The sequence below is a fragment of the Abramis brama genome (genome assembly GCF_963993115.1).
Source record: "Abramis brama genome assembly, chromosome: 1".
NCBI classification, from domain to species: Eukaryota; Metazoa; Chordata; class Actinopteri; order Cypriniformes; family Leuciscidae; genus Abramis; species Abramis brama.
The window spans coordinates 3,802,029-3,830,012 of record NC_139963.1 but is presented as its reverse complement, the minus strand read 5'-3'; the positions used below and the strand labels follow the sequence as shown (position 1 = coordinate 3,830,012).

The window sequence follows — 27,984 nt, the reverse complement described above, 5'->3', positions numbered from 1 at the left end:
AGTAGAAGATCTGATACGAAGCAGCGTTGAGGGTCCTCCTTTGGAGGCGTTCGATGCCTCGGCCTCAGTGAAGAGATGGATGCAGGAGGGACAGAGAACCAGAAAACCAAATTTCAAATCCTGGCCACAGGATGTCTAAAGCCCCACTGATTGTTGGTGTTGTTTTTAAATAAAATAAATCTGTTAATATATAATTTGTAGTTGTGGTGCTCTTTAATTTTTGGTGGGTGCTCCTAACTTTTTGAAGTAAAAAGTAAAAGTTTTTTACTACCAAGTAAAAAAGTTAATTTCGAGCCCTGATATATATATATATATATAGGCTACTGGCTCCGATAATCATAGCAAATAAATAATTATAACATATACTGTAAATCAGTGTTTGGAAAATTCGGGGTTTTTTAATGCTTTAACATCACCTAATACAGTAACTCAGCAAAAAAAATAGTGTATTTCAAAGACATTTGAGTAAATTCCAGATAAGCTTTACAGATCTTTATTGGAAAGGTTTATCATGCTTCAATATGCACCTTTTGGGACAATCCTTAAGACACGAACAGTTTACAGGCGCTAGACAATTAAAGGAAAATAATTCATTCAAATTCATTTTTAAAAAGACATTTTTAACTAAACCTCTTTAAATAAGTGCAGCAACACTTTGTCAGAACCTCTAGTAAATCACTCATTTTGATCAGTCTGTTCAGAATCATGGGAAAATCCTGATTATAAATTTATCTCTCTCTCTCTTTGTTATTATTATTATATTTATGGCAAAGAGTCACTTATCCAAAGAATCACAGCAGTATCTATATGATAAAATGCATAGTCGAGGTTCCACAACATCACTCGTTTACATATTTCTGAACAGCTGTCCCAAAGTCAAGCTTAGAAAAAACAAAAGGTACATGTTTTAGTTCCTCATTTATTCCATCTGCACTTTTCATGCTCATTAGTTATGCAATGGCCGTATATTACTAACTGAGTGTTTTGGTACAAAAAACTAACTAACATAAGAGAGGGAAAATTAAACAGTTAAAAAAGAAGAATGTCATGACCCATTCATTCATACACATTCATTGTGTTATTGAGAAATATTAATCAGTGCATGTTATTTCAGAGAAAACGAAGAGTCTGCATCACAAATCTGACCCGTTCTGCTGTACTCTATAATTTGTTGAATGGATGAAATGGGTTGCACTTTATGTTACAGTATGTGTACTTACAGTGTACTTACTAAGAAAGCGCTGAATAATATAAGCTATAACTACATGGGTTTAGATTGGGTTTAGGGATTGGTTCAGGGTTAGTACCTTGTTTTTACCCAGTTATTGTAATTACTACATAAATATATAGGTATAATAAGCATATAGGGTTGCAATTTTTTTCAAGGTGTCATTGTTACAGTGTAATTATATATTTAACTCATCCTTCCCTCGGGTCATTTTGACAAGGAATTTTAATTTTTGTATTGTGTTCATCAGAGGGGTCCAAGACCCCATGACATTTGTCGCACTTGAACCACGAATACATAGAATGTTATTGTAATGGATTTGAGGTTTTGTGGGTTTCCGAGGGTCAATTTGACTCCCTTAGGAATGGAATTCGAGGAATGCTTCAGTACACATAGAGAAACCTAAAAATGCTAAATATTTTAACTAAAAATGCTAAAACTTTACCAAAAAATGATTTTAAAATGTCTGAATGCACACTGAATGCACTGTCTTTAGGACCCAGAGGAACAGCTCATTTGCTCCATATAGAGCTATAAGGACATCTAGTGGCAAGAGGCATAACATATCATGTTATATCATTTTTTTCCCACAAGAGGTCGGCAAAGACACACAATGTAAGATATTTTGAGCTGAATTAAAAGGTTTATGCATTAAATTGTGAGTTATTTTGAATATAAGTTGAAAGAATGTGAGGAATGTGCTTAAATTACTTTGTATTTATTATTTATTGATCAAATCTTGTAATTTAATATTTTATTCGTGGGTCAAAATGACCCAAAGCCCTTAAATTATACTTTATTTATTTTTTGTCCAGAAAGCTTATTTTATTTAATTTTGATAATATTTTTTCTATTTTTTATGCACTTTTTTTGGGAGATTTATTTTATTTACCTTTAAATTACTAGATTTGATCAGTAAATAATACATACAAAGTAATTTAGTATTTTAAGGGTAAATAAAATAATAAATCTCCCCAAAAAATTGCATTAGAAAATAGAAAAAATATTATCAAAATTAAATAAAATAAGCTTTCTGGACAAAAAAAAAAAAAGAAAAGAAAAAAAGAAAAGTATAATTTAAGGGCTTCGGGTCATTTTGACCCGCGAGTGAAAGATTTTTTACAGGATGCGAGGGAAGGATGAGGATTAAGAAACTGAGTAATATTAATTAACAACATTGGGATTTGGTTGAGGGTTAGTTGCATGTAATTATGCATAATTTACTGTTATTACTATGATAAGTACATTACATATGTAACAAGGACACTGTAAAATAAAGTGCTGCCATTACGTCTGTAAGTGGAAACCAGGGTGATATGAACTTAAATAACACGGGTGAAGCGTATGGTTTTCTCTCTGGCTAGGGCGTCATGAAGGAGTTCAGCCATGGCAGGAAGCGGGACACCTTCTGTAGGACGTATCCGCTCCGGCAGTCGGCTCCCGGGGGCCGGCTGATGATGCCGGTGAGGAACAGCACCTCTCGGTACCGGGTGAGCACTGGACTGCCGGACCCAAACACACAGTCCGCTTTAGATCGAGGCAGCGTACAGGCCATCTTATTGGTGACCTATAGACAAAATAAAACAAGTCAGTCATTTACACTATAACAACTTTAAATAAGTTTGCTCCACCCCGTCATCCCCCCGTACTGTACATTTCAGTCCTCTCTTACACAGTTAGCCCTTACAAATACAAGACTTTGTTCATAATTCTTTTCCCAAACGTCCCTCACAATCCAGCCCTTTCTTTCTGCTTGCTGTTGATCTTTGTTCTAAAGGTTTAATCTCTGAGATATTCATTATAATTCTCTCTTTGACAGATTTGCACCGGCTGTATTGATATCAGACAAGGAGAGCTGAAAAGCGATTCAGGGTAAACTCTTTATCTACTGTAGTAACTGATTACATCCTGTTATCTGGATTTTAAGTACTAAGATTATATTAAGTTTTAAAATACTCGTAATCAGACTAGAGTTACTTTTTTATTATTGATTACATGTTGTAATGTTTTGTCTGAAGCCCCTTGACTTCACCACTAGATGGCGTTATTTCAACCCAGATTAATTCTCCTTTGTTGCATGGTTGTAATGCTCTCACTGGTGTTGAATCAGTAAATTAATTATAATTCATTGTTTCTCCCTACTACTACATTTTTATCTTTCAGATGTTCCTTTCTAAAAGAGCTTCCTGCTTATACGGTCCTGTCTATCCGTTCAGGGGCTCTTCCAGGTCTGTGGGGTTTGTTTCGAGTCGTTTAACAGTGAATTACTGTCTCTGAGAGGCTTTTGTCTTAGTTTCAAACACTTTAAAATGCACAAATTCACATAATTTCATATTTACATGCAATGCAGGGGCTCCCCAATATTTTATAGTTAGGTTAATAATAAAATTAAGTCAATAACAATAATAAATAAAATTAATTTCACTGTTCTCTGATTTCAGTTAATGGTCACATGACATGCAGGTAAACAAATAGTATATATTTTTAATCTTCTTTAGTAAGTGTTTTTTTTTTTTTTTTTTATGATTTGATTAATAGCTTTTCATTAAACTCACGAACCCCAGTCGGGGATACCCTGACGTAATGTGATATTTAATGCACCTCATGTTGTTGATAACAAAGAATAGAATATATTTTCTTTCTCATTGTATTTTTCTATCGAATGTACAGCGAAAGTGGGTGAGAACCAGTGTTGGGTAAGTTACTCTGAAAAAAATATTAATTACTAGCTATTAATTACATCTTCAACTGTGTAATTAGGTTCTCTCTCTAAAAAGTATTCACTTATTATTAATTACTTCTTAAATCCCATATCAACCTCGACCAGTTGAACAAAACATAGACATGAAACCGCTCTTTTAATTCTTTAAATAAATAATATAAAATTGCATAAATTGTTCTTGAACTGACCAAAGTATTTAAAGGGAGAAAGTTGCATTAAAAACATACGTTTTAACATTAGAAGGTAAATTTAAATAGAATGTTAAATCCACTATTGTTGTATATATTGTTTGTTTATTTGTTTATGTATTTGGATCCCCATTAGCTATGTCCAAGAGCACAGCTAGTCTTCCTGGGGTCCACACAACACATACAAACACACATTATTATCTTATCTTGTTCTGTACTAGTTGGAGTTTACTTTAATCTTTTTTGGTGGCATTAGCCCAAATGTTCTGGCAATAGTCCAGCTGTGAATGAAAAGAGTACTTAATACCATTTTCATTATATCTGATGTAAAATATTTTCTGCATCACCTTACTACAGCTAACACAGTACCCATTTTATTAACCATGTTGTCAATATGTTTTGACCAAGACAAGGGTGATACCCAATAACTTGCTGAATAAGTGTTTTATTTATGTATAGTCTAAGCTCTGGTTCAAACCTTAAAGCATGATTTGAACCAAATACTATACTCTTTGTTTTAGAAGTATTAAGTATCAGTTTGTTTTCTAAAATCCACTTTCCTATAGTATCAAACTCCTCTTTCAAGATGGCAGATGTTGGTGCAGACGCACATACTGTAATATCATCTGCAAACACTGTTAATTTAGCACTAAAACGAGAGGCAAATCATTAGCAAAACTGGAAACATGAGTGGTCCTAGACAGCTCCCTTGAGGAACTCCACATTACACTTGTATTCTCTCTGAATAGCTTCCATTAAAATATACTATTCGCGATCTACTTACTAAATAACTTTCCATCAAAGCAACTGCTGAAGGTCTAAATAACACTTCAACGTTTCCAGAAGAAGCTTGTGATCAATAAGATCAAATGCTGCTGTAAAATGCAATGATTTTTGCTTCTTTCCAAGCCTGTGGAAATGTTAGTCGTGTAAGGCTTTGCATTTAATATATGACAGATTGGAGCCCCAACATAATCTCTGGCAATTCAAATCAATTTATCATCTATATTATCTATCCCTGATTGTTTATCTTTTCATATAGACTTTATTAACTTAGTATCCGTTTCTACTTCTAACTCTCTGAACTTAAAATGACAATGTTTAACCCCTCATATAATTTTTTATGTTAGAAATGGTCAAGTTATTGTCTGTTCCATATGATAATTCTTTCCTCAATTTATATACCTTGGTACCAGAATAATTATTCAAATAATTAGCAATTTCTTTGGGTTTTGTAATAAAAATACCATCACAGTCCATCGAAGTAGGTTGTGTAGAAGTATGTCTTCCCATTATACTATTTACTGTGCGCCAAAGCTTTTTCCCATCCTTCATTTTCCTATTTAACTGTAGCACATAATATTGTTTCTTTTTCTTTTGATTAAGTTTTGTCACATAATTCCTCAGTTTACAATATTTCTGTCTATCAGTTTTCTTAGCCTCATCTCTCTTAGTCATATAATCTTTTAATTCATTATCAATCTAGAATGCTCTACAATTCCTAATCATCAATTTCTTAATGGGGGCGTGATTATCAATTTTAGTAGGAATTTTTTGAGAAATAATTCAAGTACTCGATCTGGTTCTTCTTCATCATAAATATCTGACCATATTGATATCGTGACGACCGTAACATGAGGCTCTTCCCGCTTGCATTGTGATCTGAAAACCCTTGCTTCCAAACTAATCGTTTTACGTACCATATTTGTTTTAAAATATTTTATATATCCCTCCATAAGTCCCACTTGAATGCTCCTTGACGAGAGGTGGTCCTTCTGTATCCAAAATTTACCACAAACCTTGGGACAAGGTTCACACTGACAGCTGTCATTGTAAGACAGTTAGCGACACTGTTTGTTTGTCCGAGATAGCAACAGTAACTAAGGGGCGGGGCTTAACAACAGGTCAATTGTACTAATGTATGATTATAAGAGAACAATTTGTGAAATGGGAAACCCTGCAACTCCATAAAACCCTGATGTATCCACACACAAACCTGTCCGGAGTGGCGCTGGGAACAAACCGGCAGCTTGTCGTAGGACAGGTGGTTTAGTATGAGGTTCCCCTGAAACCCGGTTTCCTCGGGGACTTCCCTCCAGCCGGTGACGACCCCCATGAAGTCTCCGGCCATGAGCACGCTGTCGGAGAAGTCCCGCTCTGGGAGACACGCCGGGAGAACCAGCTTCTTGAAGACGATCCTCTCCCTCAGCTCCACCACGGCCAGGTCGTTGTCCGGCCGGCCCTCGGCGTACAGCGGGTGGATGTGCACGTCCTTCACGTGCAGAGTCTGCTCTCCGGCCTCAAACGAGCTCAGCCTCTTCCCTGCGGAGATTACAAAACTCACATTAAACCTGCAATCTGTAAGAATGACAGAATAGGTACTGCAGTCTAATTCAAAATATGGGAGATCGTTGTTTCTCCGCACATTTTTAAGTAAAATAACTGACAAGAAGTGTTTTTCTGAGACACAAGTGTGTGAACTTAGCATGTTTCCTCAATATATGCAAACATATTATGGCATTTTTATGCTTTAGTAGAGTGAAAAAGTTACATACAGCACCTTTAAAGGGGTGGTTGATTATGATTTGACTTTTCTAACTTTAGTTAGTTTGTAATGTTGCTGTTTGAGCATAAACAACATCTGCAAAGTTACAACCCTCAAAGTTCAAAGCAGAGGGAGATATTTGCTTTTAAAGAAATTGCTTTTTAAGGACTACAACAAACGGCTGGTAGAGACTACACAAGCTTCCTCACGGGTTAGTGACATCACCAACCCTAGAATTTACATAAACCCCGCCTCCGGAACACGATTTATAGATTAGCAAGACAGAATATGCTAATCAATGACTAGAAGATAACTACACATCAGCTACATAAAATAATCAACTAACCATTCAGAAATGTCCTGTTGCTTCTACATGTCGTCACTTCTTCTTGAGTCTCTCCATCTTTCTGACTCCAGTTTGAATATAAAAGGCTAAAAGTTCTTGAAATTTTCAGTGCATGTCTGTTTGAGTGTAAGCTGTTGAAGCTCCGCCCCCTGTGCCGGGAGCAGCAGCTCATTTGCATTTAAAGGAACAGACACAAAACTGTGCGTTTTTGCTCACCCTCAAAAACTGACAACTTTAACATGCTATATAAAAATATCTGTGAGGTATTTTGAGCTAAAACTTCACACACACACTCTGGGGACATCAGAGACTTATTGTACATCTTGTGAAAAGGGCATTATACCACCCCTTTAAGGCCTTGTAAGAATCACACACAGATAAGAATAATTTTTTTTTTTTACTTCATTGGAATGGTACTAAACTTGGTAAAGGTTTTGGCACTTGCTGTGTGAACACACAACAAAAAAATAATGGACATGTTTCAAACAGGTTCTGAATAAAATAGTCGCACTTGTGCTCCTCGCGGCCAAAATGAGCGCAGTGGAAATTAATGTGAGACGAATTTCATCTAGTGGAAGCGTTTGGTATTGGAACTTTTTTTTTTTTGCTGAAAATATACATTTTCAAGAATTGCACGATAACTATTTATTTTTCTGTCTGTATCATCTCAGTATTTTCTGTATGGAGAATTTAGTGTTTTCAGGCGTTTTCCAAAAGTTTCTCATCCACACTAAAATGCCTGAAAACGCCAGTGTGGACGTATTTAAACGAAAACGCCGTTTTCAAATGTATCCGGATTAATGTAGTGTGTTTGAATGGAAACTCACCCACGGCCACCTGGAAGTCGCTGTACTTCCTCACACACTGGGCTGAGGTGAGGACCAGGTTCTCCCTGAACACGACCCCACTGCAGAAACCACTCGACCCCTGACGCAGCATCGCCTTCACAAACACACAACATCTTATGAGTGACAACCGCATGTAAATGTGAGTATTGTTTTGTGTGTGCACAGAAAATGGATGAATAATATAGTGATAAAGAGTCTTTTCTGTATAGAGTACAAAACTTGGTAAAGGTTTTAGCACTTGCTGTGTGAACACACACACACACACACACACACACACACACACACAAATAAATCATGGTCATGATTCGAACAGGTTAAATGGTCCTGAATAAAAAACTTGTGCTCCTCGCGGTCAAAAATGAGCGTATTAGAAATGAATGGGAGACTAATTTCCTCTAGTGGAAGCGTTTGGTACTGCGGCCAAACAACATCTCACTGAAAGCTCATTTTTTGAGATATCAAGCTCAAATTTGGAGCACAACTTGTTTAGATTTATGGCTTTGATTTTCTCAGTTTTAGAGTAAAACGTGATTTTGAAAATATAGATTTCATATAAAAATTTAAAATAGTATTTTTGTGCATTTTTACATAACAATACACGTAAAATTCTGTAACTTTTTTTAAGTTCACTTTTTTCACGTCAGCAATAATCTGCCAAGTGTCGTCTTTGAAAAGAGATCCAACTTAAGTCTGTGCTTTAAAGCATTCAAGATTTACCACAGTTTAAGTTGGAAATAAAATTTTCAGGTCTATGCTCAAAACATGAATAAATGGTTTATAAATACAGCACAAATATAATGTAGTACCATAAATCCCCTAAAAATACAAAATATTGAATAAAAAAACATTATCAAACTAAAATATAGTCATTTATTTCATTGAAATAAATACAAAATTCCCGACACATGAAGAGCACCAGAGGGTTAATTCTAATTAACCTTTTTTTTTTTTTTTTAATTTTATTTATTTTTAACTGTAATATATTATAAAATTTCTATAAAAGACATTTACTGTTGTGGTATGACTAATAAAACAAACACTTATGCGTTAAACTGCAGGCATATTTAGAAATAAATTATAAAAATGAAAAGGGCCTTACGATAAATGCTTCAGATAAATAAAAGTTGAGCTGCAAATTATCTTCACATTCATTTGAAACTGTCCTGTGACATCCTATGACATGCGATTCATCTCAGTTTAAATGTTGAATATGAGTCCATGCATATTATAATCAAACCCTTATTTTCAGTGAAGATTCAAGATGGATTTTTCTGTAAAAACCACATCATAATCTACATTTCAGTTGGGTCTCTAATCCTCCACATGTGCAGCTTAGGGCTATATTTGATTTATTGTATTTATTTGTGCTATTGCTTGTAATTTTACTATTTGTTCTTATTTTATTACTGACTATTTGTTTTTAATAATGTTTTAAATCAATATTAGTTAGGTTAGGGTGTTTTTGCTGTAGTGTAGAAATCTGAGCAGAGGATTGTAATATTTCATGGGCAGTGTTGAGGGAAACACATGACTAAAACACTGAGGATGAAGAGTAGTGCAGGATGAAAAGTAGTTTCACTACTTAGGGGAGGATGAAGAGTAGAGTGTGATGAAGAGTAGTGATGAAGAGTAGAGTGTGATGAAGAGTAGTGATGAAGAGTAGTGTGTGATGAAGAGTAGTGATGAAGAGTAGTGTGTGATGAAGAATAGTGTGTGATGAAGAGTAGAGTGTGATGAAGAGTAGAGTGTGATGAAGAGTAGAGTGTGATGAAGAGTAGTGTGTGATGAAGAGTAGTGATGAAGAGTAGTGTGCGATGAAGAGTAGTGATGAAGAGTAGTGTGTGATGAAGAGTAGTGTGTGATGAAGAGTAGAGTGTGATGAAGAGTAGTGTGTGATGAAGAGTAGTGATGAAGAGTAGTGTGTGATGAAGAGTAGTGATGAAGAGTAGTGTGTGATGAAGAGTAGTGTGTGATGAAGAGTAGAGTGTGATGAAGAGTAGTGTGTGATGAAGAGTAGAGTGTGATGAAGAGTAGAGTGTTCACCTGCCAGGGACACTCCTCTGGGCCACAGGCGATTCCTTCATATTCTGACTGTATGTTGGCGGACTGACGTCTGTCCCACTGGCTCAAGCTGCTCAACTTTCCACACGGGAATGACACTGAGGACAGAAGTAAACATTCACTCAGAGATGGGAATGACACTGAGGACAGAAGTACACATTCACTCAGACCATCTGGTGTTGCAGGTCATTCTTAGTACATGGCTTTGTTGGAGTAAACATGGAGTGGAATTACTGAAATTACTTCCAGATGAAAAGGAATAAAAGCACATGGTCTCTTCACATGTGTGAGACAGGATACTCGTGTGTGAGACAGGATACTCATGTGTGAGACAGGATAATCATGTGTGAGACAGGATACTCATGTGTGAGACAGGATACTCATGTGTGAGACAGGATACTCGTGTGTGAGACAGGATACTCGTGTGTGAGACAGGATACTCGTGTGTGAGACAGGATACTCGTGTGTGAGACAGGATAATCATGTGTGAGACAGGATACTCATGTGTGAGACAGGATACTCATGTGTGAGACAGGATACTCGTGTGTGAGACAGGATACTCGTGTGTGAGAGGATACTCGTGTGTGAGAGGATACTCGTGTGTGAGACAGGATACTCATGTGTGAGACAGGATACTCGTGTGTGAGACAGGATACTCATGTGTGAGACAGGATAATCATGTGTGAGACAGGATACTCATGTGTGAGACAGGATACTCATGTGTGAGACAGGATACTCGTGTGTGAGAGGATACTTGTGTGTGAGACAGGATACTCGTGTGTGAGACAGGATACTCGTGTGTGAGAGGATACTCGTGTGTGAGACAGGATACTCGTGTTTGGGACAGGATACTCGTGTGTGAGAGGATACTCGTGTGTGAGAGGATACTCGTGTGTGAGACAGGATACTCGTGTGTGAGACAGGATACTCGTGTGTGAGACAGGATAATCATGTGTGAGACAGGATACTCATGTGTGAGACAGGATACTCATGTGTGAGACAGGATACTCGTGTGTGAGAGGATACTCGTGTGTGAGAGGATACTCGTGTGTGAGACAGGATACTCGTGTGTGAGAGGATACTCGTGTGTGAGACAGGATACTCGTGTGTGAGACAGGATACTCATGTGTGAGACAGGATAATCATGTGTGAGACAGGATACTCATGTGTGAGACAGGATACTCGTGTGTGAGACAGGATACTCGTGTGTGAGACAGGATACTCATGTGTGAGACAGGATAATCATGTGTGAGACAGGATACTCATGTGTGAGACAGGATACTCGTGTGTGAGACAGGATACTCATGTGTGAGACAGGATAATCATGTGTGAGACAGGATACTCGTGTGTGAGACAGGATACTCATGTGTGAGACAGGATACTCATGTGTGAGACAGGATAATCATGTGTGAGACAGGATACTCATGTGTGAGACAGGATACTCGTGTGTGAGACAGGATACTCGTGTGTGAGACAGGATAATCATGTGTGAGACAGGATACTCATGTGTGAGACAGGATACTCATGTGTGAGACAGGATACTCATGTGTGAGACAGGATACTCGTGTGTGAGACAGGATACTCATGTGTGAGACAGGATAATCATGTGTGAGACAGGATACTCATGTGTGAGACAGGATACTCATGTGTGAGACAGGATACTCGTGTGTGAGAGGATACTCGTGTGTGAGAGGATACTCGTGTGTGAGACAGGATACTCGTGTGTGAGAGGATACTCGTGTGTGAGACAGGATACTCGTGTGTGAGACAGGATACTCGTGTGTGAGAGGATACTCGTGTGTGAGACAGGATACTCGTGTGTAGGGGTGACCTCAAATAGTCAAAGATTCGATGCTTCGATTGGAGGAGCCTGATTCGACTACCGATCTCATGGTCGAATCTTCGCAGAGGTGTTATGAAACGATGATCATGCCACTTTGGCTTTATGAGGGCGCTCAATGTCTGACTTCACATAGAACTACCGGTTTTCTGTCAATATGTTAATATTCAGCCTATTATGATAATGCTGTATATAAAAATGTGCAAAGAAATAAGCTTTTAATAAATATTTTTTAACGTGCGTGAATAAATCCAAACCCCCCGCGTCCGCGTGACAGATTTAAGTTTCACTTTCAATCCGTAAACGACAGAGGAGCGTCTTGGCGGCAAGGATTTAAATCTTTAAAATAACAATGTCTGGGATAAGAAAATATAAAGTGTGGATGTACACCGTCAGAAAGGATATTCTCCAAGGCTGGATTTAGCATCAGGAAAACCATGATCGCACTTCTGCCGGCCAACGCTAACAAGTTTCACGTTAGAATGTATTTTATCCGCGCGCACAATTTGAAAAGACTCCAACGGACACAGACAGAGTGAAAGACTGGGTTTGTTCTCTCGATCAGGTATAGAGTACAAGTGATTTCAAAACTTTTCAGCCGGTTCTAATTTGATTTTTGGATCCTGTGAACATTTTTAGCTAAAAAGACTGCCACTCCAGTTTAGCATTTATTGTTGTTACTGCAGTTAAAAAGACAAAGTTGAAAATTGGCTACTATCATTATTTTAATAATTTATTTATTTTGTATTTATTTATTGATCTGTCAGGGTTATCTAATCTAACTATTTGTGGCTTGTGTTTTGAATACATGTTCCCCTTCACTTTAGGCATTTTGCACACATTTGCTCATCTTGTGACTTGATTCTGATTTATTTCGTTTTGTATTTTTATTTATTAGAAAGGTATATTCTGTTCTAATTTAATTTAGTAAATTAATTGTTTATTTTTTCGGTTTATCGATGTTGTGGTGTATAGAGCCGATTTAATTTGATTTGTATGTGAAATGCAAATCCTGTCTGTGGCCTTTCTGGAGTTATTTATGTTATTTCTTAGTTTTATTGATCCAAAATGTTTTTATACATTTTCTTCTATATCTTTGTGTGATTTTTCTGTACATCGCGGCTTTGAAATGTTAAAGCCCCGCCCCCATACACATGATTCGACTATTAGTCGACTATAAGCAAGACATGACGATTCTGATTCGACTATGAAAATCCATAGTCGGGGACACCCCTACTCGTGTGAGACGGGATACTCATGTGTGAGACAGGATACTCATGTGTTAGATGCTGTGGGCAGGAGCGCTTCTGAGTCAAGAGTTCACTATTTCTACTAATACTCTAATGAGAGTTAGTTGACATGTAGTTGCAAAGTTACTTATAGTTAGTAGAATGTCTAATGTGGACCCAGTTATTTCAGTGTTTTTAAAATAATACCATGTATGTAATATCATCATGTATTAAATGAAAAATAAATACACAATGCTAATAAAACATGCTATATTGAAACTATATAAAGATGTTTACTTTAACAACATTCTCTGGCTATATATATATATATATATATATATATGGCATTATCAGGAGTCACGTATCATCAGTTTTGTAAGCTGCTTGTGTGTGTTTGTGAGGTATGAACTGTGATTGAGACTCACCCGCCGGCTCGCACTTCTCCTTCTGCTTGAGTTTCCAGCCGTACGCACACGAGCACTCGTACGACTGATAGCCCGGCTTACAGAACTGACTGCAGCCTTTGCTCTTATCGATCACACACACCGTCTGATCTGTAGATGAGACAACACTCCATGAGTTACGAGAGGATCCAGTCATAACAGCGAGATTTAGCATCATTTAATAAAGACAATTCAGAAATATTACAGAAATAAAGTAGTCAAATCTTGGTAAAACTGTTGTGTGCAGCATGTTGTTAAAGAGGTCATGAAATGCATTTTCAGATCTCTGTATTGTTTCTGGATGTTATCTTATTATAACTGTTCATAACCTCTACGGACTCGCTGAGAGGCTCGAGTCGCCAGTGCACTTCTTATTTCACCAGATATAAAGATCACCAGATATTCAACAGATATTTCACCAGAATTTTTACATGGAATGTAAAAATAAAAATTCTATATAAATATAACATAAAATATAAATTTCAAACTTTATTAAAGACAAGTAAACAGACATATTCACGTGTTTTTTTTTGTTTGTTTTTTTTAAATGTCAATCATTTGTTAACAAACAAGTATTCATTACTTCAATGGGCTCATTGCGTCTGCATTAAATTACAACATTGTTTAAATTACTACATTTTTATCTAACTGTGATTTTTTATATGTACTTTTCTGAATACAGATAAGAGTAATGCAAACTGTAAAGGGTCTACTTTTATTTCTGTAAACTCACTATTACAACGAAATGTTGTGCTTTTGTAAAATAATGAAAACAATCAGGATGTGCTTTCTGCCGTCTCTGTTTCTGTGAACTGGAGCGCGTCACAATAATGAACTGAAACTCAGCGTATACTCGCCTCACAGACATGAGAAATATATCTATAGAAAGCTTGACATGTCTACCTTTAAATGAACCAACTCAAATGAAAAATTTATATTCTCAGATCATGTAATCCATATGAAACATGCATATAGGCAAATAGGAAATTACATTGGAAAAACATGAGTTTTAATTTAATGCATCCTGAGAGTGTTTATTTGGTCCAGAAACACTATAAATTATATCTAAATGAGACCTTAAATGATGTTGAAAATATGTCCACATTTGACCTAGTTTATAACCTTGAAAGGAGGATCCATGAACGTCTATATCAGACGTGCAGAACACGTCAAAAAATAAAGACGTCATAAAAACTTTCATTCTGGCTCCTCAGTGGACGTCTTTTCAACGTACGCTTTTGTGACAAAGACGTCTTTTAGACATCACTTTGTTGAGAGGGATGTATGTATGCACAATCTTCCGCTGATTAGGATTTCTAAAGGCAGTTGTGTGCAGGTTCTGGCATACGTGGCGTACTTTTCATGACCCCTTTAATGTGTACTTGTAAAAAGAGCTCAATGTGCTCAAAAGCATCTCTTGAAAATATGCAGTGCAGTGAACAATTATTTAGGTTGATGCAGAGATGCATTGTTTGTTAATTAGATTTTTATGGAAAGCAGTCAGAAACATGAAAGAAGTCTTCGTAAGACATCACGGGTTGAGTTACCGGTCTCGCAGTGGACTCCTGAAAAGCCTGATTTGCAGATGCAGTCATAACCGCCCACACTATCGGCACACATGGCTCCATTTTTGCACGGTTTGGGCGCACACTGGTCACCATCTAGTGTGCAAGACATCATGAGGGATAACACAAAAGATACACAGAAAATATATCCTTTAATGTGTACAAACGGATACTGATTTTTGCATACTGACACCAGACTTCCTCACATGACCATCATTCATCTTTACACAAGCTTGTTTCTGCAGCGTTCACAACTTACCGATGTAGACAGACCAGAAGATATCCTTTAAAGAAACAAACACAATCCATTTCAGTCTGTATATAATTACCAGTGGAACTGTGAATATTAGCAATAACGCTAAACATGAAGAATAGGGGTGTGCGATTTTCACATAACAGCTATTTTCTGGGATTTTGCCTGTAACAATAATTAAACCGTGTTGTTCTGGTGCCTTGGTTTGAACAGCTGATTCCTGAAGCTTCTCATATTCTTATACTGATTTACTGGGTCACTGAATCACTGATCTGTTTAAAACACGGATTCGTTCAGTGATAAAGCTCTGCTGTGCTTGACTACAGCTTTTGTTTGACAGAATAAAGCAAAAGCAGAACATATTGACAATATTGGATCTAAAAACAGTAACTCAAAACGATCAATTATTGTTTATTGTACATCACAATCGTGCTGATATTGGTGTGATGTTGCTTGACAATATACAGTCAAACCAAAAATTATCCAGACACCAGATATAATTTTCTATATTTTCAGGACACTATAGTTCATTTATGTAAGTGAGGAGAGCAAAATAAAGTAAACTGACATATTATACCCAAATGTTCTTCATACAGTGACTACCAGTGACATTTATACAAATGATCCAGACACTTTGAGCTGATCATGTTTTGTTGAAGTGTTTTGTCTTTAATTGCTAATGCTCTTTTTACACACAGACTGAACACAATGAAGCATTGCTTGGTGATTGGTTGAGCTAAACTGGTATTATCTAATTGTGTAGTTAAATTTAACAGCTGACAGATATTCAACATAATTCATGTGTGAGACAGTCTAACAGAAGGACGGACAAAACCAGTCAAATATCATCTGAGTTTCTGCTCATATTTTATTACCATTTTCTAAACTATAGCGAATAAACTATGATAATGTGAGAAATGTCTGAATAAATTATGGTTTTATGTAATTTGATATTGGAAGGTGCGTTTCTGTTTGTTTTTTCAGAAGCGAGTGAACACAATAGCTATCAGTATTAAGGCAGATGCTAGCGCACACCCCCACTGTAGACAAGTGATTGTTTGCCGGACTCGGACTCACTGTGCGATAGTTGTCCTGGAAGACTTCCCTGGCCTCCTCGTAATCGCAGACCTCCTCCAGACACTCCCTCTCCAGGCTGGCTGGGAGTCTGGTCTCTTCGTCACCCGCGTTGCTCCTCTTCTGGCGGGAGATCACACTCAGCGCATCCCACTTCTCCAAGAACAGAGGTGCTGAAATACATACAGGACAGCCGGGAAAATTACATTTGCCAATTTGCAAACACATATGAAAATGATTTCATACAGTATGAATGGTAGACGCTGAGAAATAGATACAAATTATGTTTATAGTGGTCAACTGATATATCATCAGGGCCAATATATGTGGCCGATGTGTCTGAAGCAGGACTTTTATTTTGTCAGATTTATTAGGATTACAGAATCAAGAAGTTGTAATGTTTTTTTTTTGTGTGTGTGCAAATGTTTTTATTTCAAAAATTCAGTAAATATTACGTAAAGTAAATATAAACTTAATTCCAGCAGATTTTATGCATCTGCTTTTAGCATCTTTAGATTATATACGTGATATACAGACACCCCTCTGTCTAAGATATTAGCTATAGCAAAACAAATTAAATACATAAATCATTATCGGTCGACTTCATGATATTTCAGCTGAAATATTCAACCATGGTGTCTGGTTTATGCAGGATCACCCGAGAGAAAGACAATAAAAGAGAAAACGCTGTTTATGGATCATAAAACAACTAAATATATACTGAGCGAGTGCGTCTTGAATATTTCAACCCGTGTTTGTATCCTGAATCACTACGGTACGCCTATAATAATAACAAGTGTTTATACTGGGATTATTTTGGACCGGTTCGGGTCAGAGTCTCAGTGCCAGTGTGACTATAAACACAGAGAAGGAGCGCTGGCTATAATGTTCTTCTGCAAAACACATGCAGTTCGGGTTATTAACCGCTAGAGCACCAGCAGTTACACAGAATACCTTTAAAAGTGAAATACTGATATACTCTATTGGCCAACATTTGATGCTGTTTATCACACACGTCAGCAATGACCAGCAGAGCACAGAAAACACGGGCCATCGTTATAAAGCTGCTCCACAATGACAGAATAATGATAATGATAAAAGAACTGACTTTGAAATGAACTATCCCTATTTCTTCTCTGACTGTTTACATGTCTTCAATAATTGCGTGAGGTCTTTTTCTTAGATTAGTTAAATTTATACTACAGGGCCGTTGAATGCTTGAATCTGATTGGTTGACGAACGTTCTAAGGTGTGCATTATTTTCAGGAAAACGCACGGCTAAAGTAGTTCCAGGCAGGTCTTGACCGCATTACAGTTCCATATCACTTCGCGTAGTCAACTGTAATAACGGAAAATAGGATACAATTCATAACAAGAAAAAGCATTTAGCCCCATGCACTTGATCTGCAATTTTCAATGTCTAACTTCACAATCAATAGAAACATGCAGTTTAATTTTAATAAATAAAGTATACAGTCCCATCTATAATCAATAGAAAATTAAACTGAATATAGGCTAAATAAATGGATAGTCCTGCAGCACGGATTTTTATTGCAGATAATATAACAAATAAATAATTATTGATTGGCCTACTTGTTAAAAGGGCTTTGTGTTTCATTTATTTGGCTATAGTCTACTGTCATCTGTCAATAATAAAATAAAAATGAACGAATTAATTAAAATGAATTGAATTAATAAATAAATAATAATATTGACGAACATGCTTTTCTGTCTCATTATTGCAACATCTCTCTCTAATAACTGCATTAATAACTGCATAATGAATGTAATTTGATACTTATGACTGATCATGCCCAAACGCGTGTTCAGCGCGTTCAGTCTGTGTTCAAAGTCGGTGTTTAAAATCTGCTGCAGTCGATGAAAACAGTCAGAGAGTGTGTCAGCTAGTCGTGTGTCCCAGCATTAGTCTGCTATCAGTGGCTCAAACCTCCGTTACTAACTCTAAAATGACGTTTTGGAATTAGCAACGGAGGCATGCATTAGATGCGTAAGAAATTAGTCCTACATACAAGAGCATTTTAATGACAAAAACTTTACAAACGTCTTGAAATACATAATCTGAACAATGTTTCGAGGTGTGGTAACTGTAGTATAAGCGGAATAATTGACTTCAGGCCGTTGAATTATTAGAAAAATAATGCACACCCGAGGTGTAACGAACCACTCCGCTTCGCGTCGTGACCGCATTACCACCTCGGGTGTGCATTATTTTTCTAATAATTCAACGGCCTGTCGTCAATTATTCCTTACGTACAGTATGGAATTTTTCGCCACTAGGGGTCGCTAACCTCTTTACAATAACAAAGTCGTAGTTTGATGACGCAACATTTGCTAAGAATTATGGATGTTGTCGTCAACGTCAAGCCGACCGATCTAATAATGTTTATGGATGACTGAATACATCGATGTTTTTATCATGACTGTGATATGAAGCAGTTCGGGATTGCTAAGAGACAGCTATCAGCTCCACACACGACGCGAGTCCCGCGGATATAAAAGGAATATGGACATTTCATTCTACCGAACTACACGCAGAATTACTACTCACAGGTCAGTTTATTAGACAAATTAAACTTGTGAGGTAACGCAGCGCTGTTTCACCTGGTCTAACATTACACTAGCACACTAAACTGCATTTGAATGTGTTGAAATGTATGTGTTAGTTTGTCTGTCTGAGACTAGCAGTAAACTAGATCAACATTAGAATAACACACAGATCATATTCTGACATTTTATCATTGTTGAACTATATAACATTGATTAGTTTTATGTAGATGTGCTCACCTGTTTAATAAAGTACATGTAGGAGGGCAATTCCACGCAAAACTGTCACATCCATAACGCCAACACAATGCCATTGTATTTAGTTGGCGTTATGGATGTGACATTTTTGCGCGGAATTGCCCAGGAGCGGTCGAAGTCTCGGACGTGGAGCTCTCGTTTATATACTGTCTATGGGAGCTCTCGGCATCTCGAAAACACCGCTGATATTGATTCTCGTTTTAGTTCTCCTTTTTTATCCAAAGTCTGCTTGCCATGGTCCATAATGTTTGAACGAAACAACAACAGCGTGCAAATAGACATTGCGAACTCCACAGTTGTCTGCGTCTGTCGCTTTGGTTAATCAGAGGGCTCTGCTCATAGCTCTGGTTACCATGGCAGCACGAGCGGAAACCATAGGCGGAAACCAGGGACAACGCGGATATGACGCCATTGACGGCGACAAACCGGAAATAAAGAAACGTGCCGTGTCTAAGAAATAAATTAAAATTTATCCTGGTTTGAAAGTTGTTGGAAACAGTCGGGATAATGTAAGTACACAACTAAAAAAAATATATAACGTAGATATAGTGATTTTTGCTAATTTTAAAGCAAAAAAGTTACATATTGTGCCTTTAACCCATGATTATTTTTTTTGCTGGTATTGAGAATTGTAAAATTTCACTGGTCTCAAATTTTGCACTAAGTGCAAATAGTTTTTAGATGCTATTCAGTGCAAATCGTGGCAGATAATATGTGTAACTCAGTGTATTGTAGGTTGACTTTAGGCTTGACGTCGACTAGTCGCTGGTCATGGCCTATAGGGGGCGCAACAGGAGAAGAAAACTTTTTACGCTCGTTTCCATCAGTTAAAGTGACAAATAAATACACATTTCAAGAGCGATCCACAAGATATGTTTGATTATTCCATCTGGATGCTCAAAACTGGGAGAATGCACGTTTTACACAGCTTATTTACACACAAGTATAATTCAGTAGTGCAGAAATGTGTTGTCAACACTTGTGTAATTTATCAATAACACAGCTTAAACATTTCTAGCATATGTTTCTTAGTGACTAAAACCCACATCTTCACTATTAGTAGAGAGATGCCAGGAAGAATCACTTGCTCACTAATGCATTCACATTCATTACTGTACTACTTTATCTGTATCTGATTTACAACGAGAAATAATGACCCAAAGGCTTATTAGTTCATTAATGACGGCATCAGCGACTAGTCGACGTCAACTCGACTTTCATCACATAAATGGAGACCTGAAGTCGTTCAGCTCCTAGTGTATTAGTATATTATATAAAAAAACAAGATATTCAGTATATTTGATTGCAGTATATTTATTAAAATCATAAATCAGTACATTATTGAAGTTCAGCTATGGCATATAGGAGATCAAACCTTAGTAAAGCTTCTGATGTGAAGCAATAACTTGTTTTTAATGATTTATTGCTTGTTCAAGTAAATGCATCAATATATAAATTGGGAATGTTTAGTCTACTTGTCTTTTAAGTTGCTCATACTTCAATATTTAAGTTAATTAGATGGGACCACATTTGGTGAACTTGATGAAACCAGTTTTACTCGATGAAAGAAAGAGTTTCCACTTATTAGGGTTACAGTGATTAATGATCAGTATCAGTTCTTGTCCTTCATTGAAGTTTGAGCGAGAACTATCATGTTTTTTTCACTGATGTTAGAGTTTAACTTAAAGACTGTGGTCTTTTCCCTGTAAATAAGCAGCGCCTGTCGATGTTAGCTTGTTAGCTCTATGAATGCATGAACTGGCTACCCCATAACCATCAAAATGTCACCTAGAAGCATTAAAGTAGTAACAATTTACTTTTAGAAAGCTCAGATGAGTTTTCCACTGCATATTACGGACGTACTACAGTAATATTTGTGTAATGTTGCTTTGGCCATAAATGTCCCTACATTAACTGGAACATTATTCAAAGTGCTTTCAGTCATTTTGACAGCAAATATTGTATTTTCCTGCATTCCAGTAAACAATGCTGACAGAGTTTAGAAGTGAAAGAGGAGATTAAATTACACTTTAAAGCCCTCGTGTGAAAACTGACCGGGAAAGAGACGTGAATGAGGATTTGGGTGGAAAAACAAGATTCTTAGTGGATTTCAGTGATGGGATATCGTTCATTAAAGCGGGAAGTCAGACCACAAAAGCACAGTTTCTGGGTCTTTTTCATATTGTTACAGCTGAAAAATAATCAGGGACAACAGAATAAAGACAACTTTGGCCACATATTCTTTTGATACCAATGTCACATTAAAATACCAAACCTTACATTATTTTTCCAACAGATAAAAATAGAGCAATTCACAGCTCATTCAATCCACACTGACGGATCAGAATTATGTGCATTATTATATTATAGAGTTAATTGAAATTATTTGCTTCAGTCGATTCCCAAATCCAGAAATGCCCGCTATATTTTACTGTTTTTTAAAAATTGCTTACATTTTCTCAAAACTCTACATACAAAACCACAACACACACGCACACAAGATGCAAAACGTCACACATCTCTTGCAAAAGCAAACACTTCATTCAAAACTCTTCTAAAAATTGTGTTTTTGTATAGTAACTCTACACACAAACCATCCATTAGTCACATACACGCCTAACTACACACAGATGTGAAACATGTAAAACATCTTGTGTCTTCTGCTTGTTCAGTGTGCAGTGGAGTTACAGGAGTTCGTCACACACACACACACACACACACACACACGTATGTGTACAAATACACTGTATATACAGTATGTGTGTACAAAATGTTAGAGTTATTGAAATGAATCAACACTGGTGACTTGAGCTGAATAATGACACTATTGGCTTGTTACTATTGTGAATCAGAAATAAAACTGACTTGACTTGTATGCATATTCATTGATTTCTAAGTGATCAAATTAGGTATATTTACCTGAGTGAGCGCATTATGTGTAAGTGATTTCCACATGATCATTGGGTGTAGGTCATCAATGAGTGTGTGACATTTAAATATCAGTGTTTCACAAACGCTGTTAGTTTTGAATGATGTGTGTAATGTAGAGAACTGTATTATGTATGTACTATATTATGTAAGATAACAAACTCTGTGGCTCTACATGGAGAAAGTGTAACAGTATTACATGAGCTTCATAACCCAATCTCATCACAGCCTTCAATCACACTGAGTTTTTTGACAGCCATTACCAAAGAAATGAACGAGTAAACTGAACACTGTTGCACAAATATATCTGCAGCTTCATTATAAAAAGAGCTTTCTTTACTTTTTAGCTGCTGCGAAATTCATATATCATTACAAAAAATGCATAAATATGAGCCCAGTGAAGCCTTTACATTGATATTAATATAAAAAACATCCTCTGATCTCGTGTTTTGGCTCTGCAGAGAAGCAGCACTTTCATGAAAACCCAATGACGCAGCAGTGATTTAAGAGTTACCCTCAAATCTCTATCCCAAACACCGCCAAATTAGCAGACAGTATCACTTTTGGCTAGTTGTATAGCTAAATATATAAGGCACTCCTTTTGTTCAAATGTATCAATACAATATATCAAAACAACAACAAAAAACAATGTACAGTAGCGACATTTAGCGGGATAAACACGGCGTTGGCAACCCGAGCGGCGAGATGATCACGTGCCCCCTGTTACTTTTCTCATCGCTCTTCACGGTGAGCCAATCGCCTTTCACGACGAGGCGTTAGATGTAAACATTTTATACGGGCTCTAGGGAAGATTTTCACTGGTATGTTAGGATTTAGTCTTTGCTTATCAATTTATACGCTGAAGTGACCAAAATGTCTGAGAAAAACACAACAGGAATGCGGCCCATGTAACGTTAGACACGAAGACCAATGTTTTAACGTTAAGTGTTTTACAGACTCCAACAGCTTTAAATGTAGTAAAATGTCCTTTTTACCTGTTCTTGTATGCAACCCTGCCGCCACGAAGCCAAATAAAACTGCGAATGACAGAAATCTCCCGAGATGAGCCATGATGCTGGTGGACGCCTGTGGGAAAGCAGGATTAATGATTAAACAGCGCTAAATCCAGCAGTGGCCGTTTGTTTACTAACGGACAGAACCGTTATTCCCAACACTGTCCTAAACGCTCCGTTTACAATTGGCATAAACGTTACATTAATAAACAGTGGTTAGCTTTATCCTCAAAATTTTCATTTAGCTTTTATTTATAATATACCCGCTCAGCTGGTGACGCAGATATAAACGTATATCAGTTACTGTCCGCGTGACCTCTGACCTTTGCTGTCCTGTCCACTGATATCAGATCGACATCAGAACATCATCTACTGTTGTTTTGCACAAGCGAGACCACTCCTGCGTTTGTGTGTGTAACCACACGAGGGTGCAAATGCACTAGCAATGGTCGTTTTCCGTCAGAGTTGCTTGACTATAATAAATGAAAAGTTAATTTTCATCTATAATTTGGTGCTTTCATCTTTCATCGGTTTCACCGTCAGCGCAATTTTAATCTGAGATTTACAGACCAACATTAAAACTATTATGACCAAAAAGGGAAGACAAGACAAAGAATAGAAATGTAACAAATAATATATTTTAATAGCAATATAAAACGTAAACAAATGAATTAAAATGAAAGATAAAGTAATATGTAATGTCCCTCCCTACTCAGTAGTGTAAAAGAAATATACCAAATTGTAGCCTACTTAGTGTAAAATTTAAATGTTAAAATAAATAGTAAAACTTTACAAAAAAGTTCATTAGTTAACATTAGTTAAAGGGTAACTAAACCCTAAACCAACTTTTTTTAGTTAATGATCTGTAAGAATGGGGCTTTATTAGTGCTGTTCATTGATTCAACTTTTTTGACATTTGGGTATGAAGTGTTTTAATTCTACAATATATGGTGTAAAAACATCTGAGTGCTGCCCTCTTCAGGTTGAACGGTGGCTACTGCAGTTGAATTTTCCTATTGGATGTTTGCGGTGCTGCGTGACGTAAGCAGGTTCCAGCTCACCACGCCCTCCCTTGGTACGAGCTCACCACGCCCTCCCTTGGTACAAGCCACATAGACTGTAAAAAAATATGGACGTAGTGTCCGTGACGTCACCCGTAGGTTTCTGAAGACCGTTATTGAAGCCTAAAGTGGGCGTGGCCGACCGTCGCCATCTTGGTAGCACGTCACTCCCGAATTGATTTATTTTTACAGTCAGACAATTAGCTGAGGTAACGTGACGGCTAACAAACAGCTAATGATGACTAATGACCACAGCAGCGGGAATCCACCTGTCACTCAAAAGTGGACACCCTTAATTATGTGTTGGTTTCAAGAGAGACACAGGGAGGTTGCCGCTTGGTACGAGCTCACCACGCCCTCCCTTGGTACGAGCTACCAAGCATAGTATTGCATCAGTTAGGATAGCTTCAAGTTAGCGTAGATTTATCTGTATTTAGTACAGTGGTCAGGAGGGTACGTAGGTGTAGTGTTGCTGGTTGCATCAATTTTACGCGGGATTGCTTCTGCAACGCAATAGAGGTGGAAATGGGTTTCTCCACACAGCTCGCGCTGAAAAGCGACGCAGTGCCAAACGCTGCTCCTCCTGCATGGACTCCACCACTGTAGCGGCGTCTTGATGTGAGTGATCATATATATTTTAATCACAATTTATGGTTAGGCTAAAGTTAATCCTCTGGGGTCGACAAACACGCCGGCGCATTTTGCTGGATTTTTTCACATAGCGGCAAAATATGAATATGCCTACAGAGAGCGCGCGCTATTGACATCAACTCGACAAAACTCATCAGATGCATGTACTTTATGTCGTCTTGCGACCCTGTGAGTCACTCTCCATTTTAGAGTCTGACAGCAGCTGTCAATCAATCCGTCACTGTGGGTCTCAGGTGCACGCCCCCCCCCGCTCAGCCCCGCCCTCGGTTCGTCCCCTGTATCGCCGCTGGGCTCTAGCATTTTTCAAATATTGCCAGTGGGTGGAGTCAGGCTCTGACCAGGGGTTTAGTTACCCTTTAATGTATTTACTAACATGAACTAACTATGAGCAATACATTTGTTACAGTATTTATTAATCTTTGTTAATGTTAGTTAGTTCACAGTGCATTAACTAATGTTGACAAAAACAGCCTTTGATTTTAATAACGTATTAGTAAATGTTGAAATTAATATTAACGAAGATTAATAAATGCTGAAGAAGTATTGTTCATCCTTAGTTCATGTTGTTAGGGGGTTGCAGTTTAGGACCCAAGGACCAGATGTTTGAAAGAAGACCCGAAATCAGAATTATAATAAATTGAAGAAAAGTTTTACTGAAGATAGTTTGCAGTTTCATCAGCAGAAGTCAGCTTCAAGACTCACACTGGAGTTCGTAGGCCGCCCCGCTTACAGTTACAAAGATCACAGCAGTAATACCATTTCCAAGGTCTAAGCTACGTCATTGCTTACAGGCTGAATGATTCTGATTGGCTAAGAAATAGATAAACAGTAATTTTCCACACATATACAGATAGACTGAAGCATATCTCCATAGATTATGTAGCTGACACTCAGACCCTGAAGTTAGGCACATCGTGACCTTCCAGGTTGCAGATTTGGGTTGCTGGGTGCCAGCCTGTCCCGAACAACAACTCCATCAATCTCCAATAATGCCAGTGGTTCCTTAACCTGTAAGCAAGAAGACTAACACACACACACACACACACACACACACACACACACACACACACACACACACACACACACACACACACACACACACACACACAGCTTTTCCAAGGTTGGATTTGGCCAGGCTCTAACTATAACAGTCCTCTCAAAACATCAAGATAATGCGTTCTTTCTCTCAAGGAGAGCAACACTTTAGTCTGACTGGAAAGTAAGGATTTAACTGAGAAATGCTCCCTTAAACTATAGACTTCAATGACCCCTATGTGTTTTAACATGTTGAAGACCTTTCTCAAACACAAAACCAGTCCCTATTTCATTTCTGGAAGCCGGGCTAAATAAGCAAGCACTGTTACTGCATTCAAATATCAAATACTGACATTAAAGAATACATGAAAAGAACATTTCAGTAATCACACTGGTAACTTCTATAACAAAATATAATCTCCAGAGAAGTCATTCAACTCATGTGATATTTAAAAGGAAAAATATTGATTAATACCTTGATTATAATCACTCATTACATATCCATTGAAGCAGCAGTGGATTCCAATCCCCCCCTTCAGTCCCCCGTTTTAGACCAATGTGGGGTCCTAAACCACCATATCTGGTCTTTCCATGAAGGCTGCCTGCTTCAAAATGTTTGGTTTCTGACCCATGCTCCTCTGTCAGGTAAACATTTTTATAAAACAGACAATATCTTTTTTTCCTTCAAGGACTTAACATGAACTTAATAGCACATAGTATACTACTGATCTCCAGAACCTGCTGACACAGCTGTCTTGTCTTACACAGCTGTTATTCATCTTGGCGAATTTGGTATTATCATCCACTAACTGATACAAAACAAGTACATATTTATTCTCTGGAAGCCGGACTAAATAAGCAAGCAGTGTTGCTGTATTCCTAGAATCCCTAAATACAGACATTGTCTATAATCGGGATACCAGGATACATGCAGTAGTTTTTATAAAACTATAAATTCCAATTCCTTTTATAATAAACTAAGAAAGATAGTTAATCCATTATTTTCACTACCCCCATTATAGACCCAGGTTCAAAACACAATGGCTGTCAAACTGAGAATAAACAACAACAACAACAAAAAAAATAAATAATAATAATAATAATAATAATTAAGACCCATAATAATCCATCCAAGCACTTTAAGTCTCTACTGAAATCATCCTTCAGTTTACAGTCACATAGCATGCACCATTTTATCTGAAACTCACTTTCATACAATTTCAACTTAATTTGCCTTAACAGGCGTCCTTAAATAGTTCCATACATTCTATCAGAAATTTTATTTTCATAACATACATTTTTCTATTAAAAATAAAATGAAGAATCAATTTATCAATTAAATAATGGTCCTCCATAGTTCCTTCTGCATCCTTTTCCTTTCTTTTCGCTCTGCCTCATCTAACCAGTACATTATTGTTTACACACACACACACACACACACACACACAAAACCCTTTTTGTTTTTCACTCCCCTCTTCCACCGTTAGGGAAATCATGGTATTTTATTAATTCTTCAATACCCTTGTTTTTATAAAATTTTAACTTTATTTTTCATTATAACTATTTCTCACAGTATTCCTCTACATGCCATATAGCTGCTTTCTCCTTTAACCTTTATTACCCAGATTGTAGTTTTCTTAGACATCTAATGTCATACATCCATTTAATGGATTGAGACAAAAAACTTTTTTAGAAGTTATATCCACTCCTCCTCTGTTCGCCCACCGGCCTTTCATAGAAATGAGGGAGCCCTCTCTGGATAATTTGGATAGTGACTCAGCCAATGTGTCACTTTGTCTCAAGTCTATAATTTTTACGTTTACCATTATGATCCCACCTAGTTGTCTATTTAAATGTAGACCCTCAGTTGAATTTAGACAAGAGTTTTTACCCCATAATGGACGTCAATCTCCAACTTCACAATTCCAATTTACATAAATAATTCAGTATTTCCAGAGAGTAATTCAGATCAACATCATAACTGACTAAATTAATCATAATTACCAGTAGCAGACAGAGCTGGAAAACCAATCTAATTAAAGCTCGTCCCATGTTCTGTGTCGTCTTTTTATCAGATCGACTCAGAATTATCAGCCGTTTCACTTAACCCATCTGTAATGATAAAACACTC

General features: G+C 37.2%; 1 protein-coding gene across 2 annotated transcripts; it reads right to left on the bottom strand.

The window, feature by feature from the left end:
- Positions 1–477: 477 nt before the first annotated feature.
- Positions 478–23,553, bottom strand: proza (protein Z, vitamin K-dependent plasma glycoprotein a). Of its 2 annotated transcripts, none has more exons than XM_084127432.1 (10): positions 23,370–23,553; positions 23,089–23,179; positions 16,346–16,515; positions 15,275–15,299; positions 14,998–15,111; positions 13,433–13,561; positions 9,921–10,036; positions 7,857–7,971; positions 6,135–6,460; positions 478–2,795 (listed from the first exon to the last, which is right to left on the bottom strand). In XM_084127432.1, the coding sequence occupies exons 2-10, from the start codon at positions 23,162–23,164 to the stop codon at positions 2,589–2,591; spliced, it is 1,278 nt and encodes a 425-aa protein (XP_083983558.1). In that variant the 5' UTR covers positions 23,165–23,179; positions 23,370–23,553; the 3' UTR covers positions 478–2,588. The 2 variants fall into 2 exon arrangements, with proteins under 2 accessions (XP_083983558.1, XP_083983559.1); XM_084127433.1 differs by having other exon boundaries at positions 23,430–23,553.
- Positions 23,554–27,984: the final 4,431 nt, after the last annotated feature.